This window comes from Conger conger, chromosome 5 (assembly GCF_963514075.1).
Source record: "Conger conger chromosome 5, fConCon1.1, whole genome shotgun sequence".
Lineage (NCBI taxonomy): Eukaryota > Metazoa > Chordata > Actinopteri > Anguilliformes > Congridae > Conger > Conger conger.
In genome coordinates, this window is record NC_083764.1 from 17,755,510 (window position 1) to 17,774,774 (window position 19,265).

The 19,265-nt window shown below is 41.4% G+C and overlaps 1 protein-coding gene across 1 annotated transcript in view; it reads right to left on the reverse strand.

Moving 5' to 3' along the window:
- Positions 1–3,515: 3,515 nt before the first annotated feature.
- The window catches only part of cd109 (CD109 molecule), a 29,048-nt gene continuing 13,298 nt past the window's right edge, over positions 3,516–19,265 (reverse strand). Inside the window, exons 13-32 of the mRNA XM_061241686.1 lie at positions 18,772–18,945; positions 18,010–18,162; positions 16,885–16,977; positions 15,191–15,263; positions 13,525–13,633; positions 13,010–13,127; positions 12,038–12,151; positions 11,304–11,522; positions 10,833–10,974; positions 9,976–10,152; positions 9,579–9,660; positions 8,996–9,224; positions 8,331–8,502; positions 7,860–8,044; positions 6,299–6,454; positions 5,829–5,894; positions 5,149–5,285; positions 4,624–4,780; positions 4,181–4,283; positions 3,516–3,691 (exon numbers count right to left, since the gene is read on the reverse strand). Of these exons, the coding sequence (XP_061097670.1) occupies positions 3,516–3,691; positions 4,181–4,283; positions 4,624–4,780; positions 5,149–5,285; positions 5,829–5,894; positions 6,299–6,454; positions 7,860–8,044; positions 8,331–8,502; positions 8,996–9,224; positions 9,579–9,660; positions 9,976–10,152; positions 10,833–10,974; positions 11,304–11,522; positions 12,038–12,151; positions 13,010–13,127; positions 13,525–13,633; positions 15,191–15,263; positions 16,885–16,977; positions 18,010–18,162; positions 18,772–18,945 (2,835 nt within the window). The remainder of the gene's footprint in view (positions 3,692–4,180; positions 4,284–4,623; positions 4,781–5,148; positions 5,286–5,828; positions 5,895–6,298; positions 6,455–7,859; positions 8,045–8,330; positions 8,503–8,995; positions 9,225–9,578; positions 9,661–9,975; positions 10,153–10,832; positions 10,975–11,303; positions 11,523–12,037; positions 12,152–13,009; positions 13,128–13,524; positions 13,634–15,190; positions 15,264–16,884; positions 16,978–18,009; positions 18,163–18,771; positions 18,946–19,265) is intronic.

The window sequence follows — 19,265 nt, forward strand, 5'->3', positions numbered from 1 at the left end:
CTTTAAATACCACAGGATTGTACATTTTTTAAACTCTGCTTTCTTTGTGCCTTGGAACAAATGGTAATGCTAATAGTTCAAAGTGATACTATTCATGTCTGGCCCATGAAACAGATCTAAAGCAGACAGACTCCACTCCATGGCCTTCTTCAGTTGGCTCTAGAGCTGACAGTGAGAGAATGCACATGGCTAAAATGGTGGCGCGCCAAGTCATTATTGACACAAAATGGACAGAACTTATAATGCATGGAACATTACAATCAATAACAACTAAAATTATAACAAATGCTGGGAGGTTTTGTTCAGGATACAAGGATTTACTAGCAACAAGATGAAAAAATAAATATTTGGAAAAGTAAATATCTTCTGTGATAAATCCATTGTAATGAGACAAGATTATGTAAAGAACAAAACGTGTGTTTCTATTTCAAGGCCCACACACATCAGTGTTCTCTTCCTGGTTTTAGTCTCAAACAGCGCTACTCAACTCCTTGTCCTCCGGGAAGCAGTTTCTTCAGGTATTCGCTCCGACCGTGCGCTACACTTCCTGATTTCACTAATTATTTTACCTGCTTGGTTCAGATAATAAGGTAATTAGTGAAATCTGGTGGTGCAGCACACGGTTGAAGCCAAGGCCTGTAGACCCTACGGCCCGCAGGACGTGGAGTTGAGAAGCGCTGCTCTAAAACACCCACAAATCATTGCACAAAACCAGTGAAGTAGGTTTTCCCTAACCTTGCCTCCAGAGCCCACACATTCTGTGTGCAAATTAATACATGTTGTATCACGTGGGAAACCATTTTACAAACAATTTGGAAAAAATATGCATACTTCTACCAAAATTGCAATTGTTTTACTCGGATTAGTCTGGAACACAAATCTAAAATGCTCCAGGGCCTTTTAGTTTATCTGGAGCTAAACACTCCAGACCACAAGGGGGCAGGAATGCTTGACACAGGGACATATCTTCCAGGTGCAATACAATTATTTGAAAAGAACAACCCATTGTTTATTAGAGTGTTTCCGTTTCTGTACCAGAACAGCATGCACACAGTAAAAGGCTTCTTTGTGAATATTAGGACAGAATTATTGCACTTTCACACTCTGATCCACAGTTAAATTTTCAAAATTATGATTGATGGAATAACACCATATTTCCAGTTGAAGGTCTATAAGGTTAAAGGTCAATAGTTAAGGGTCTACAAAGAAGGCAATAATATTGATGACTCTATCCTTGGACCAACCATGCACACCTCAAACTAATCCTGACACCATTTCATCTTGTTGAAGAAGATGCAATTTCTACAGAGAATGCAGTTTATAGTGTACATTCAGTGATCACTTTATTAGGTAGACCTGTACACCAGCTTGTTAAAGAAAATATTTAATCAGCCAATCATGTGACAGCAATTAAATGTATAAAAGCAGGCAGACATGGTCAAGAGGTTCAAATGTCTTGAACTTTGACCGTGGAATGATTGTTGGTGCCAGACAGGGTGGTATCTCAGAAAACTGCTGATCTCCTGGAATTTTCAAGTATAGTAATAGTCTTAGAGGTTGCAGAGAATGGTGCGAAAAGCAAAAAACATCCAGTGAGACATGGCCAGACTGGTCAAAGCTGACAGGAAGGTGACAGAAACGCAAATAACAGTGGTATGCAGAACAGCATCTCTGAACACATAATGCGTCAATCTTCTTAAGTGGATAGGCTACAGCAGCGGTAGACCAATAAGTATAAAAAATAAGTCGAATAAATACCAAATAAAGTGCTCACTGAGTGTATATATTCCTGCTGAGTGTTGCCTTGTGCTACCTATCAGTTCATGCTATCAGGCAAATAGTATTTGCAGAATGAATGCAATGAACAATGCATGCCCAGGCAGCCTATCATAGATAGCTATAAATGTGTTGTCAAAGTTTATTGCTGCTATAATTATCCATATCACTCTTCATTTTACAGTCATTGTAAATCATGCTGTTTTGTTGTGTTGACAATTGACAATCACGATAGAATAGGGCAGGGATCGTCAAATCGCTGGTTTTCCCTTTACCTGGGAGTCAGGTGTGAAGACAGACTGGCCAATCAGTAGCACTAATTACCAGGGAGATAAGAAAACCAGGGCCAGATTTGGATCTGAGGTCCAGATTTGATGATTGCGGGAACAGGGGAAACTCTCCATGCACCATTTCCAGGATACATGTATAAAAACACTGGAACCCATGTCCAAACTGAAGCACCATATGGACATTGTGGGACTGGCAGGCTTTTAGTTCCTCTGAGGTCGAAACAGGCATAAGCTCTCCGTACTCACCAGAGCTTTGAAGTCTGACAGGAGTTTTCTCTCTTTTCCCATCTCTCGCTCGAGTCTCACTCACTTCGCTTGTTGAACAGGTTTGATACTTTTTCAGTAAGACCAAAGGACTGAGCTTGCATGATTTACACAAGCCCTTTAAAGTGATTCACAGGGTGCTGTACCCGGTGACCTTCTGTTCAGAACAGAAAGAGCCAGAAGGAGCATCGCCCCACAGGCTGCGTACTGTATTTCACAAATGTTGGACAATTTGAACCCTTTTGAGAAGCAGAATAAATCAAATTTCATTGTTTACCACCTCTGGGCAGCACGCTTGGCAGATACTGCCAAAAACCATCACAGACAGTCAGATTCTACCATTATGTGGCCAAACGTTTAAACCTGGTTTCCATATTACTCAGTACCCAGTGTTCAGTAACCAATCCTGACAGAAGGAAAGTTTCACGTGGGGCATTTGTCTTCAAAGAGCCAAGGGTGAAACAAATTCTCATAAGAGACTGATGAGAGATGAGTGACACCTCAGGTGGGTAGATATCGCCATTTATGCATTGTTTTTCCCCATTACATTCAACATTTCACATTCATGGTTAAAAAGACATTTTCAGGGACCTTTCAAAGATCTTCTCTGTGCCTAGAGATATTTTACGCAACAAGCCTCTTCAATTTGGTTTTACTTCTGTTTATTTATTGTGCAAGACAAGATGGAAACATCCTTCATTTATTATTCCAAAGGCTATTCACATTTAATAAAAGTACTAAGACGCATTCCTATGTGAGTTTTCAGCAATACATCCAATAGATCATAACATCTGTGCAAAAGCTCTTAATGATAATTGCTTAGAAATATCACCAAAAAATAGTAAAAAGAAAAAAAACAATCCTACTTAGAAAACCAAAAATATATAAATGCGTATTTCCACTAAAAAAAATGATATGCAAATTTTTGGATGTTCAACATAAATTTATGTGTATAAAATAGCCTTCTATATTACATCATAGAAATAAAATCTGATTACATACGTAATTTACAAATATCTCCAGTGCAAGTAATTGACACAGCTAAAAAAAAACAGACACACAGACTATATAAACATACATGGTCAACTGATTGAACAAATGTAAGACCTAAACTGTTCTCCATTCTGTAAAATGGCGGGCCCCACTCATACAGTGAGAGGTTTATAAAAGTTGCGCTCATCTCCATTAAGCGAGGAAGAGGAGGAGCAATGCGGCAGGAATCCAGGCCGCGCTGTGGCTGAGGGAGGGGCTGGCGGACGCATAGGTCAACCCTGTGCACTGGTGGCAGTCGTACCCGCAGAAGTCGCAGGGTGACGTGTTCCGCAAAGCCTGGAAGTTGTACGTCTGCTCCGCCCTCCTACCTGGAACGGGAAACAGGAGAATGCATCGCTGAATCACAGCCTACGATTGTCTACTGTGCTTGTATAACTGTGCCCCAGAAAAAATGAGTAATACACACACAAAAAAAACTGAAACGCGATACTTCATTGAAAGAAAAAACATTTTGTTCTGACTGGCTCGTTGGCCTTGAGAAGCAATAAAACTAAAGGCAGAGGTAACTTTATAGATAGACAAGTAGCTCACAGCAGAGATAACAGATGTATAGCCTATGTTCAATGGTAACCGTCAAAAACGAGAAACAACCCTTTATTGTTATATATTAGCAATGATGAAGATTTTCTCCTAGTGCGTAAGCACAAACATACAACAGACAATGGTATAATGCCTTCCATGTTCAGCTAGCTGGTAACACGTATCCACTCCTGTGATCTTTTATTGGCAATGTTGGATGCAGCTTATGGTTATGGTATTTTTAAATGATTGGGAACAGTGCATTTTGGGGTACTTACCAGGCTCGTAGTAGTCATAGACAACGACCACAGCATCCTCAACTTTTGCCACTTTGAAGTCCCTTATTAGTCGGATTTTGACACACAATGGCATAAGGGTCACCTGTTAATAGGTTCACAAAAGAATAATCACCAATTTGTGAAGATTATAACAAATAAATCAAACAACCATCCTGGTAGGTAATTAGGCAGAACAAAATCTTTCAGTAGCCATCTAAACCAGGGGTCATCTAAACCAGTGGTCATCCAAACTAGTGGTCACCCAAACCATTTGACACGATCACATTTCTGAAGAACTTGTTTAAAAATATACAAATCTACCGAGTGTCCGACACTGTACAAAGAAACGGCACATCTCACTGCGGCAGACCAAAAATAACTCAAGTGAGACCACGAGACAAAGCAACGCCCATTCTCCTCGTAAGTGAAATACGTTTACTTACCGAATCCAAGTAAATATGGACTCGTTCTTGGTCCTCATCCACTTTCTTAATGACGTAGCTGGTCTCCACGCCATTCTGATCAAGGACAAAGCCACTGAGGAGCCCCACTTCCATTATCGCCATGCCCGTCTGATTAATGCCCTCGCTCTCAAGCAGCCTGAAAAAGAAGAGCAAGATGAACGCTATACCACCCACGTGTTCGTGAATGGAGCCACCAGACCAGGGTCAAATATGTCATTTTTCAGGATTCAAATACTTTTCTGCGCTGGACTGATCTCGCCTGACACAGCTCAGCCAATAAGGCAGGGTTTTGCACTTTTCCGGAGTATTTCATAGGTTCCAGTACAATACACCGGGCAAGCTCAGTAAAGCGAATACAATTATTTGAATCAAAAACAGTTACGTCTGGCGTGCCACAGAGATATGGCAACCGTCGAGTAGTCTGTTCACAGACTGATCAAATTTAGCCAAAAATGTTTAAAAGTGTCCCTCTTTGTGGGCCGGACAAGGAAGGAGTGTCGGCACCTTGTGCACACGTGGATGGTGAGGTGGTCCAGGCTCCCGTCGGTGACTTCCACAGTAAGATAAAACGCGTCCTCTTCTTCGGTATCGCGGCGTCTCCATGCCAACCCTCCACTCTCCAAGTTATAGAACACGTTCAGCTGTTTTTCAAAGGTGTAATTACATGAGATAAAGAGAGAGTGAGAGAACCTGGATGCCAACCAGAAATTCTACCATAGCGCACCACAGGAGAAACTGAAAACAGGATGTTTATATTTCATGCCATTTCTAAGAGATGAGAACAGAAGCATGTTCCACAAAGAAGGATTACTGAGTAAAACCCGGAACAGCTCCTCTTCCTTCAGTCCATGCTCCAGTTGTGGGTTCTGGGTTTTACTCGGTGCAGTTACCAAGCTAACTCAGTAATCCTGCCTTGTGGAACCAGCCAAAGGTAAATTCAAAGGAACATAGGAACATATAGTTTCAAATACAATAGGAGTTACATGGTGAAGTATTTGAAAGTATTGAAATAACTGAAATTATTCAGGTGAATTTGTCTTGATTGTTTTCAGTAGCACCCAGGAGGCAAATATCATACACACATGCCGAATACTTGTTTTTATCAGCAGAATTGTCAATTGAAAGTTCGGGGGGCTCACTTACTGAACTGTAGCTCATGGAAGTCAGTGGATTGTGTAAAGTACCTGTAAAAGCGCAAATCCTCGACCTTCAGCAAAGACCTCAATGTTGATATCTCTCTCTGCATCAATCTGGAAAATACAAACCTTCATTTGGAATGTGCAGTCACATAAATGAAACTATTTGATTATATTTTCATAGCTTCATTTCCCCGAGTTGTGCAAATGGCATCACATACACAAAACACATACATTCAAAATGCAATCACCGCACAATGCAATTAAAAAAAAACTCTGGCCAGACTGGTATTGGCCAAAGCTGGCTAATTGCATGACATTAATACAGCCCCATGTTGCCTTCTTTCAAAAAATCCATTATAAGTAAATGTCCCATAATTCACTGTGCTTTGACAACATAAATTAGTGGTGGGGAAGGGTTTGATTAGAAGAAAAACGGAACTATTACTCCTGAAGGCACGATAAAATCTGTTTTTAGACACATTTTAAATATTGCAAGCTTTTTAGGGAAAGGTCACCTCTTGGCTCTGGCGGAGCAGATAATTGGTGGAGTCGATGTGGAAGCGGGCTTCCATGAGAGAGGGCTTGTGGACGACTTTGATGCTTAGGTCGATGGCTGAGGAGCTGCCGAGGCCTGCGTACCAGGACAGGGCCTGCAGAGCGATGATCGTGTCCTGGAAGGGGTGGGGGGGGGGACAGAAAGTTTGGGGGGAAGAGAAAGTACCAACGCGGTTTGAAAAGCGGCAAGGCTCCAAACCCAAGTCTCACAAACAGCTGCAAAGAATCACAAAAGGTGAAAGACCACACAAAATCGGACTCGGGAGCCAGACTGTCCCTGAAGAATGAGGCGCGACTCCGTCTCAACCTCAGGCCAAGCGAACAATGCGGGCCGTGTCGGTTCTCTGTATAGCCAACGACCCTGAGGCTGCGATTCTATTGAAGAGCGGACTCTTAGAATAGACTCCCAAGCCGGACATGGTAACGATTAGCTGGGGTGAGGCGCTGTATTGCGAGCAGGTGGATATGTCAGCATTGGTGTCTGCAGGCTGTTACCACGTCGCATGGAAGCAATTAGCTCTTCCAGACGCATGCATGGACGGGAATCGCATCCATATCTGCCGCCGCAGATGCAATCCTCAAAAGCGGCCTTTAATCTGCATCTGCACAGCACACGATGCAGTCGATCACAGAGCTACACCAGAGACAACAGCTGTTCCGTCTCTGACCACTGCTGCTTTTTCTCCGCAGTGCACGGGTTCAAGAGAAAATATCCACAGCGAGTTTGTCGACCAGGAATTTGGATTGCACCTCAGAATTTCTGAGTCATATCAGTTTGTATGGTATCAGTTTTTCCTCACTCATTCAGTTTTATTCACGGGAAATGTCAGTGATTTCAATTTCATTTCTGATTTGAGACTAGATTTTCTCCTGTATATGCCAAAGATTCACCCAAGGATCAGAGCTTAAGGAGGTCCTCGGGCATCCAGAAGTTCGGGTTTGAAATGTAACCCATTGTATTGTGGGGGGGGGCTCAGCCACCAGTTAGCAATTTTACTGTACCTATAGTCAAAAAAGTTTGCAAAGTTCTGCTCTAAACCAACAGAAAAAGGATGACCTACTGACCGGATCTGGGCTAAACATCTGAGAAGGAACCATGTGCTATGAGGTGCTCAATAATGTAAGCAAAAGAAGTAAAGTGCTTAACAATTGTACCACAACAGGCACTGTACCCTGCTGATAAAAACAGCTCAAGCTAGGTTTTAAAACAGCTGGTAGCTGGTTCAGACCAGCTGCCAGCTTGACATGGTTTGATCAGCTTAAGCCACGTATGTTTTGAAACAAGCCACGAGCTCAGACAAGTTAGCTGGTTGACCATCTCATATCCAGCTAGACTGGCTTCATCACCAGCTTGGCCATGCTGTTGTCATGACCAGCTTGGCCATACTGGTTGATCAGCTCATAACCAGCTAGACCAGCTTATCACCAGCTTGACCAGCTCAATTTTCAAGCTGGTCAAGCTGGCATAGTTGGATTTTACAGTAGGGTAGCTTTTACATTTCAAAAGAATGCCAGCCTTACCTGCGTGGAGCCAAAACCTCCCAGGTGGTTTCTCTGCACGATCAGCCATTTCAGCAGTGGGAAGCCCTTATCCAGCATGCCCAGTTTGAACACGGAGAGGAGCACGTAGGCGGCCATCTCAATGTCCGATGAACGCGGCCGTCGCGTCTTCAACAGCCCCGAGGAGCTCCAGGACATCACGTTATCTGGAGGGAGAAAAATCCAGAAAATTCTGACGACTCTCCTGCTGTGGCTACATCAGGAATCGTCTGCCACAGTACGACACAACTCTCGAGTCTGATTCTAGAGGATGCAGAAAGCCAAAATAAAACTTTAACGTCAAGACATTTTAAAGAATCATGAATAATGTTAGAAAATGTAAGATGTCTACATGTCATATGCTCTGTTGAATAAAAACTCAAAAAATGTTGATTACAATCATGTTTGCTGTATACGGCATTGTTTGGAGAGAGGGCGTGATTTGGTCAGTACCTTGTATGGCTGCTCTGTCAAACAGTTCCATCAAGGCTTTGTTGGCGCTGGAGTGGTTAGCCAAAGACAGAGCGTATGCTACCAGACACAGGCTGTAGTTACTGGAGATACCAGATTCCAGCTTGCGTTCCAGAAAGGCCAACGCTTGGGTCAAGGTCTTGTCGTACTCGATCTGAAAAAAAAAAAGGACAGAATCCATATTTGAGGAACCAGTCATGTACTCTTCTGAGACAGGACAAGGCAAAAAAAAGTCTGATCTTAAAAACTGTTCTAGTCTTGTAAAAACTTATAATCTTATCTTCTTTCTCTGAAATAGAAAATATTAGTTAAGTTACTTTTTGCTTGGCAAGTGAAATTGTTTTACATCCTTAGCAAATCTTAAATGCAAAAACCAAAAGTACATGAGACTGTGTATTTATTTATTTTGCAGTGGACAGAAGAAACAGTAACACTGCAAAAAATGTTGGTCTTAACAAGCATCTTGTAATAAGGACTTAGCAGTAGAAATGAGCTTGTTTTAGGTTTCTTAGCTGGTGGTTTCTTTGTCAAATTTAGCAAAAAGGTAATAGAAATAAGATTTTAAGTCTAAATATAGTGTAAGACGAATATACTTGTTAAGTCGGACTTATTTTATTTATTTCTTTTTTCAGAGTGAGGACTCCCACCATGTAGGCCGGGTCCTCCAGCAGGGCATGCAGCACGTAGGCAGTCAGTGCAACGGGACCGTCCAGCCCCCCCTGGAGCTCTGTGTGGATGACCCGGCCTGGCTCCAGGAAGGCCCCATCCGGCCTCTGCTGTTTCACCAGCCAGGCCGCCGTCCTGGAGAGCACGCCTGGGTCAACGTAGATATATGGACGGGCCTGCAGGAAGCACCTCAGCACGAACGCAGACAGCCTTCAGAGAGGGGAGGGAAGCGCACAAACAAGAGTGTTACTTCTGTCCACAGCAAAAATAGTATTTTAGTCTTAAGACTTAAAATCTTATTCCTTTTACTTTTTTGCCAAAAAAAAAAGAGACAAAGATATTGCCATTGGCGTGAGACAGCTTCACTCGTACGAATATTAGCACATGGGCTAAGAATTTTTCACTTGTCAAGCAAACACTAACTTAAAACAAGCTAATATTTCCTACTACTATACTTGAAATTTTCTTGTACTCAACAAGACTAAAACACTTGTTAAGACAGGCTTTTTTTTGCAGTGCTGCATCTCCTATGGCCAAATGGATGAAACTCGACCAGAGACGCACCATGTACTCCCAGAGGCATCTGAATTGCCAAAAGCACTGAAGGAGCCGTCTATTCTCTGGTATGAGAGCTCTCGCTGGTAACCTACAAGGCAAAAAGTGCCCGGTGTTAACAATGAGGCAAATAACAAGTTAATAGCATTAGCATTGAATATGTTTAGTGTCTGTAGGGCGAGGAGATCATTTTACAAAGGGTAAAATATGTCAAAGGGCCGAAACTAATCAAGAGTGCATTTGAGACAGACAGTAAGAACCTAGGGCAATGCCTTCAATGAGAGACAGATCTGTGCATTTTACTAATAGAAAGGTAAAAATAGGAGGAAACAGGAAAGTTAAGGCAGATGGACTGTACGTCAATTCCCTTCCTGTGGTCGCTCAGTGTAGGCTTAGTGCTGTCTACCTTGCGTCATGAAGGATATGGATTTGCTTCTGATTTTCTCTGTGACTTGTCCTGCTTTGACCAGGTACTGAAGCACATAAACGTTGGGAGCAAAGTTGATCATGTTCTGCTCCCCACACCCATAGGGCATCTGAATGAGGGACTCCAGCCCGGTGATGGAAGGGCCCAGGATGTCACCTATGTCACCAGAGAGCAGGGACAGGAAACAAAACTGATGAAAAACAATACTGCAGACTAAGGCTCCTACTTGGTCTTACTGCCATAAAGGCATGGCTAAAAGCGCCCTGGAGCCCAACCACAAAGGAGATGATAGGACTGTAAACCCAACATTTTAAAGAGCTGTTCCATTTGCAAACTAGTCCAGTGGTCTTTAGTGGTCTAGTTCAGGGCATTTGAAAGTGGTCCAGGATGACCGACTCCATGGGGAAACAGATGTCAACCAGCTCCCTCAAGTACAAGTCATGTCAGAATTAGTGAGAGCACCCACTTAAAATAACAAACATGTTTACAAGAGGAGGAACTTCAAACAGGCAACGGCCAAATGGATGAGCACAAGAAACGCAACATACTGTATCACTTTCCAGCTGGAAAATAAGAGTCCTACCCAAACTGTCCCTTTCCCTGAAAGTGAACGACGTTAGCATCCCCAAAGGCTAGCGCGAGATTTCACGTCCATGTTCCAAACGAAAAGGCTTTCACTTCAACGGTTAGATAAATAAAACGATACGTTTCTCAAATTTACAAACACGGACCGATACACACATACGCACGCTGATGTTAACGCTCTCCTGACCAAAAGCTGGTAACTGCGACAGCGGATTAATATGCGAATAGCTAAGACAAATGACCTCACGTACCGACTGCAGCCACTTCAGCCCTCTGACTGCCCTGCACCACATCTGGGGGGAAGGTGAAGTTGATCACTCTCATCAGGCGATGCTCTGCTGAGTCCAGCTCCAAAAATATAGACTTTGAGAAAGTCCGCTCAATTCCTTCAGGCTAGGAGACAAAAACAAATTGGCAACCTTGGACTGGACTTTGACCAGCTTTGACCAGTCTGGCCCTTCTCCTCTGACCTGTCTCATTAACAGCGAAATAAGGAAACATAGAAAATGTGATTTATGTGTATATATTTTTTGCCCGCAGAACTGTTCACACTATTCTCTGCAAACTCTATTGTGCGTGAAAATCCCAGGGAATCAGTTTTTGAGATATTCATATCACCCTGTCTGGCACTAACAATCATTCCTCGGTCAAAGTGGTATTCGTGGTATTAGCAAAGTTACCAAACTTGTATTTTGCTTTCTGACCATGAATCTGCACAGTACCTTGATCAGAATGTTCTTAATTATGGCATCGCTCGAGACAGCAGAGATGGCTTTCACGGAGATGGGGATCTCCCCGAGCATTTTGGGTCTTAGGGGAAAGAGTGCCGTAGCGCTATCCTGGCTCCCCACGTACACTGTCTGTGTACTGGCCATTGACAGGTCATGGTCAGGTACATTGTCAAAGTCGAAGGCCTCACTCTCAGCAACAATCACCATGACCTGCAGGTCGAGACAGGGAGAGCGAAATAAGGAAACACGGAAAATGGGGTTTATGTGTATACAGCGGGGGTCACCAACCCTGTTCCTGGAGATCCATCTTCCTGAAGGTTTTCACTTCAACCCTAATTTGGCACACCCGATTCTACAAATTAGCAGATCTCCAGGAACAAGGTTGGTGATCACTGGTCATAAATGATCATAAATCATAAATGCAAAGCTCATATTTTATAATACTAAAGGATCAAGTAGAAACCCATTATTGTACTGTGTGTAGCCTGAATTTGTATTGAAGTGCGCACAAGCTTGTCTGGAGAACAAGTGATGTCTGATATAACATGCATAGCAGTGGAAAATACAGAAGGATATAATTTAAAAGGCCTCGGCCAGTGCATAGCACATGCATTCCTCATGCAGTGAATGGAAAGCCTTTTTCCAGTAATAAGCGAGCGCGACTCAGAATTGCCGTCAAAAGCATTTCTCAGAAGCGGTCACAAAGTCCGGTGAGATTCAGTCACCTCCAGCTCATGCGGCAGGTAGTTGAAAACGATGGCCTCCAGCACAATGCTCTCCCCTCGGACGATGAGACGCGGCAGTTTCAGCGCCAGGAAGAAGTTTTTGAAGACCGTAAGCTGAAGAGACATTGGCATTTAGCTCTCTCTCCTGGCAGCACGGCCGAACCACACATAACCTTCAGATGAGTGCATCGTTTCCTGCTCTAGACAAACTCCCTCAGACTCAACAAAGGGAACCACAGTTTCTGAACAATTTAATACATTTTTCAAAACATCATGATCTCTCAGACTAAAAGAAAATCCCACTAAACATTTTTTGGAAAAGATGTGCTCAACAGGGTGGATGGTCTGGCTTTCCTCAAGACACTGTGGCATATGAAAGATTCATCTAAGGTTTTTTGTGTCTTTAATTTTTATTTGTAAATTATAAATATACATTTTATTATTATTATTTATGAAGGACATCATCCTCATATCTGTTCTAAAATGCTGTAATGGGTCCTGTTTGCTATCCACAACTTTCCTTGCCATTTCCCAGATGCCTTTGTGGGTAAGACATTGCAGTAGTCATTCAACTAAAGGCTCAGTATGAAGGGGCAATACGGACAATTTAGTGAAAATCACAGGTAGGCGGGTGCAATGTCCTAAATTCTGGCAGCGTGTTATCTGTGTTATTCAGTGTTAAATCAAGACTTACAGTTTACATTCGGTTTCTATTGCACTCGTAGCCTATGTACACGTTTTTTAAAACTGGAAGTCAAAAGAACACGACATTTGTATTTGCCAGGAAAGCTATCAACAGTGGCTGAAGGCTAAAGGTGAAGCCTGCCCTCCTGAAAAAAGGTTTTGAAACAGCTGGTAGCTGAGTGACCAGTTCAGGTCAGCTCCACGCTCAACATGGTTTAACCGGCTCAAGCTCATTTCAAGCTGGTCATAGCTATGCTGGTCATAGCATAGATTTTACATCAGGGTTACCTTTTGTGGGAGACTAACGAGCCCCAGGCCTCGATTCTCTGACATCACAAATCCTGTAGCGATCCAGGAAGTAATGCTGTCTGGCACTGTAACACTGAAACTTGCTGTGGTTGAATCACTGTCAAAGGAGTAATGTGAATGTTATTAGCCATTTACAGCACAATAGTAGAAGTTATGCATGGTGTGCAGAAAAGATTTCGCCCAGTTACATATATCCAGAAGTATCCCTATGTGCAGTTTGGGTATGTTTGTTAATGCAGATAAGAACGGTCACACCTACATGTGCATAAAGTATAGTTTATTGCCAGCAATGCCCCTAGATTTAGTGGAATACACCTGTTGTGTGTGTGTGAGTGCGTGTGTATAGAGAAAGAGTGAAAGGGAGAGAGACAGAGGGTGAGAGAGAGAAAGAGAGAGAGAGAGAGAGAGAGAGAGAGAGAGACAGAGAGATAGAATATATGACTCATGGTGTGCCTGTGTGTCTGTATTCCCATGGCAAATTTCCTAAACATCACCTCATGTTAGCGTCAAGCCACAGCCAAGTCTCCGGGAATAGCTTTCTCACTCGTGGCTCCGAGGCCACCACTTCCTCGGCCTGAAATAATTCCTGTATTCCCTCCCCTGCTGTGGGACACACAAGGATAAGTTGTCTGAGTTTCGCCAGCTCAGAAAACAGGCTTCAGCGGTTCGAATCTGACCACACGACCGTTGTCACATAAGTGGTGTCAAAACTAGAAGAATCCAATTGAAGAAGGGGCAATACAATAAGTAAATCGTATCCCAAATGATTTATAATGATCGATAATGCACAGGAAATAATATACATTAAATATAAATAATTGCTAATTCTTCCACATCTACCATTTTTCACTGTCTTGGAGAAAAAATATGTTTGTGAGTCACAATTCTAGACAAATTCAGAAGAAATTAATTGAATCCAGGGATGTAGCGTGGTAAATATTTCAATTATTAGAATGATTTAGGTGAATATCACAATCAGTGTTTCACTGACATAAACATATTGAGAAAATAAGTCATTAATGGCTTGTAGCTGACAATTGCAGTGGTTTCATAAAGTACTCAGAGCCCTTCTGTTTTTGCCCTTCGCAGTTTTGAGTGTTCCCAGGAGCACAATAATTGTGAAATGGAAGAAGTTTAGAACCACCTGGACTTGGAACCGTCAGGCCAAACTGACTAACTCGGTCAGGCAGGTGACCAAGATCCCAATGGTCACGCTAACAGAGCTTCGGAAGTACTCTGCAGAGATAGGAGAACCTGCTGGAAGGACGACCATCTCAGCAGCACTCCATCAATCAGGCCTTTATGGTAGGGTGGCTAGATGGAAGCCACTCTTGAGTGAAAGGCATACAGTATGACAGCCTGTTTGGAGGTTGCCAAATCACATTTAAAAGACTGAGACCATGAGGGAAAAGATTTACTGGTCTGAAGAGACAAAAATTGAACTCTTTGGGCAGAACTTGAAGCACTATATCTCCATCAGGCACTGCTCATCGCCTGGCTAATATCATCCCTACGGTGAAGCATGGTGGGGGCAGCATCATGCTATGGGGGTGCTTCTCAGCAGCAGGGACAGGGAGACTGGTCAGAATTGAGGCTGTATTCAGCCGAATACAGAGAGGCCCTTTACGAAAACCTGCTCCATAGTGCATGCGACTTCAGAGATGGTTCACCTTCCAGCACAACAATGACCCAAAGCATACAGCCAAGACTACGCTGGAGTGGCTTTGGTACAAGACTCTGACTGTTCATGTATAGCACAGCCAAAGTCCAAACTTAAACTTCATAGAATATCTGTGGAGAGAACTGAAGATGGCAGTTCAGAGATGCTTCCTAACAGAGCTTGAGATCCTCTGCCAGGAGGAAGAATGGGATAAAATGCCCAAATCCAGGTGTGCAAAGCTTGTAGAGAGACTTGCCCAAGAAGTATCATAGCTGTATTTGCTGCCAATGGGGTTTGTACAAAGTACTGAATTAAGGGTCTGAATACTTACGTAAATGATAGATTTCAGTTTTAGATTTTTAATAAATTCGCAAAAAAACTCTAAAACCTGTTTTCACTTAAAATCGCCAACATAATAAAATGTGCAAAAAGTGAAGGGGTCTGAATACTTTCTGAAGCCATTGTATATTTGATTTGAATGGCAGATAAAAGATACTTACGGAACATTGGTACGTGTTCCTGGGCCTTCACTTTAGATAATGTGGCATCTGTTAAAACCATCAGGTTACAGGCCTGGGGATTGAAAACCAAATCCGAATGCGAATCCACAAAACATGAGGTTCAATGACACAACGTGTTATTCTGATCTCCAAAATAAATGTTCTTCAGGGGCTAAATTATATGAACTCTAGATGGGCATAATTATATGGGTCTATCTATCAACATATGAAGATATTACAAAAATGATCAAATTCAATTGATTTTTAAGCTTCAAAGCCCTGTCTCAGTACTGGAATTTCATCCAATGTCATCCAGGATAATTGACAATCTGGAGCAAATGAAAAACATTTTATTTTGATATGTCATCAAACAGGAAGTGGCATCAAACAGAAGCATCTGAAGGACCCCCACACTGTTGTAAAAGGTTAGTAAGCTGTTTTATTTACCATTTTTACTGGTACACTATGTCACAGTATCCTCGGTCATACTGGATAACACCCAAAAGCATTTATTATGTTCTTTTCATGCATTTATTTGATATGAAATGACATATTTAATAGTTGATTAAAGTTCAAACTCAGTTATACCAGATGTCATATTTTTGTGTTACCTCAGTGTCATTCGCTATCTGGAATGACATACATGATTTTATTGTTTTTGATATATAATATATTGTACATTGTCGTTGTACATTAGAATGTAATTAACATGTTATAAATGTTTTTAAAGAAAACTTTATCTGAATTCATGTCCAGAAGTAACATAAGAGAATCCAACACATTCATTGCTTTTTCTAAATATAATTATGATATTATTATTTCCCATTAGGTATTAATACATTAATACAAGTACAGTTTTCACATTTTTTTCAGATGTCCCTGTCCTACAAAGAGAGTATACCCAGGTTCAGGGCCCGCAAGAATTCTGATCCATCAGTTAGGTAGGGGTTTCTTGCAAAAATGAGAGCAAGCAATTCATATGGACCAGGGCAGTTCATTGAAAATAAAATCTGGGCTGCGATAACATTATTCTATCATACTGTAAATCATATCATATAGTGGTCAATTTTTGCCAGACTAATCAGTCGGCCATTATTTATAATGACATGATTGTATTGGCTGTCCAATAGATCTGCTAAGTTATTAGATAAAATAAAATCTACACAGATATTTTCTCTTATATCATTTATAATTTTAATTATTTGAGTTGAGAACACAACACCAGTGTGGTGTCTTACTAGAAAGCATTTTCCCACATTTTCCTGATTAGATCACTTCTCAGGATTTTCTCAGCTCAGTTTTGTATAAGAGACATGAACACATTGACCCATAATCTGAAATAAATAGTAGTACTTATTATAGTTCCTGGCCCCTATATACATGTTGAGAGCTCGCCTTGAATATTTACTAGTTATTGGGGGGGAATGAAAGCCAAAAACAAATGTTGAATATTAATCTCTATTCTCCCTCCGACATTGTGACTGATATCATCATATGATTCTAAATGAAAATATATAAATGATATTTGCAGAAAATATTTTTAATATCATCTATAAATTATAACCAATCATTCTAATGAAGCTTAAAATATTTTTATTTTATTATTTTATTTTTCTCTAAACTTATTTGTTACCGACCCATAAACAAATTAGGCGATTGTCCAGATAAGATGTTCAGCTCAGTGTCAGCCTTACCTCGAAAATAGAGTATGGGTCACTCCTCATGATTTCACGCCAAGGACTGCTGACCTTTTTGTCCGTGTCATATTCAGTCAGTTCTTCCAGAACCTGAGACAACCACACCCCCCAAAAATGCTTTTGTTACCACCTCTAATGTTACTGTCTAAAAGAACCCTGAATAGGACAAAGAAGCCAGCTATGTTTCAACCTGTTGGTTCGGGTTTGAAAAGCACATTTTATAGTGCTTCTTTAGACACCTGACTGATACCAGGGCAGGAATCTGAGGTTTGTATTTCACAGGTGTTAGAACGCATGTTTTCATAGCCTGAGAACATGTGCTTTATTCATTTAGCTAAAGAAAAAAGGCTAACAGGAGCGAAGCTTAATCAAATAATGGAATAGTACCTGAAAATAATACATTATCACCTTTTTAAAACATTATAATTTTACTCTGTAAACTATGAAATATCAGTGAGGTTTCATAGTGACAGATAGCATACAATATACAGTACACTCACTGAGCACTTTATTAGGTAGACCTGTACACCAGCTTGTTAATGCAAATATTTCATCAGCCAATCATGTGGCAGCAATAAAATGCATAAATGCATGCAGACATGGTCAAGAGGTTCAGCTGTTTTTCAGACAAAATGTCAGAATAGGGAAGAAATGTGATCTAAGTGACTTTGACTGTGGAATGATTATTGGTACCAGGGTGACAGGGTGGTTTGAATATTTCAGAAACTGCTGATCTCCTGGGATTTTCACGCACAACAGTCTTGCAGAGAATGGTGTGGAAAACAAAACAAAAATTCAGAGAGGAGCAGTTCTGCAGGCAGAAAGGCCTTGTTATTGAGAGAGGTCAGAAGAGAAGGGCCAGAATGGTCAAAGCTGACAGGAAGGTGACAGTAAATAACCACATATTACAACAGTGGTATGCAGAAGAGCATCTCTGAACACACAACGCGTCAAACCACGACAGCAGCAGAAGACCAACAAGTATAAAAAAATAAGTCTAATAAGTACCTAATAAAGTGCTCACTGAGTGTATATTATATCACAATATACTATATTAAGAAGTCACAGCCTTTGCATCTTATATTTCGCTCCTTCATCAGAAAGATTTTGGTCGTTATTCACCGCTTCCAATGTGATGTCATTGTCCTGCTTCAACAGCTTAGCAGCCTTGTCGACCACCAGAATTCCCACCAGAGATTTGGGCTCCATCACAGACACCCCGAGCGTCACCTCCTCTCCCGGTTTCACTGACGCCTGACTCCAGCTCAGAGACACCTGTGAAAGAAAACCCGTTGACAGTGCCATGGTTCAGTTCACATGCAGGGGCTAAAAATACACTACTGACAACTCAACATAATAGGAGGGTTAGGGGTTTATGGCCGCTTTTATCTTTGGGGTCAAATTGAGCGCAATAAAAAAAAAAACATGAAATGATTGCAGAATAAAAATGTTTTACAGTTTGTTGGTCACATTATTGCCCCCAAAAGTTTGGCAGAATCATCCACAAAGAAATCTGAGATAAAAATAAAAATTAATACAATTACAGAGGGTAAAAATAAGCCCATACAGCATATGCAAAGTTGGAAAAAAATATAATTCCGTTTATTGCATGTTTACTATTTAATCCCACCAAAATAGAACATTTAAAAACTCATACAGTATCAAGATGAAAAAAGGTTAACTGGTTTTTAAGAGATGTCAAACACAAATGGGATCAAATTGACCCCAAACATAATCGGAGGGTTAAGTGAGTGTTCACTTACTAAGCAAAGCAAAACCCATATCAATGTCTAAGTCTTTATTGATTTTATATATGCTTAAGAGCAGGCGTTCCATTTACAGGTACTAACGCTCGGGCAGCATGTTGTATGCGCAGATAATTACATTGTTCCTCAGCACTTGGGCGACAGGAATGACCATCATGTCATTAACGACCTCTCCGTTGGCGAGGACGGTGTAGACAATCACACTGGCGTGCGGGGCCCATGACTCATCGGGAGTCAGAGTGAAGGAGTGGCTGCCCTTCCCTGCAGCCACCACCTGTCCCCTGCACACCAGCTAGGGAGAAACAACGTTACGGATCACGACAAGACAATATCATGGAGGGGATGACTTTGATTATCATGCAACTTTATTGAAACATTTTTGTCAGTAAATTAATTTGCATACAAATTTAAGATAAAAAGAAACAAACAAACCAGTATCAACCAAGAAACAAAAAACTTAAGAACAAGAGAAAACACCTCATCATGGAGGGGATGAGGCAACACGTCTTTTGTACCTTTCAGCAAGGTACCCTATTGTAAAATCTAAAATATAATCAATAAAAATTCTTATGAATGTATGCTGTTAATAATATCTCTACTGCATGTAGGGGT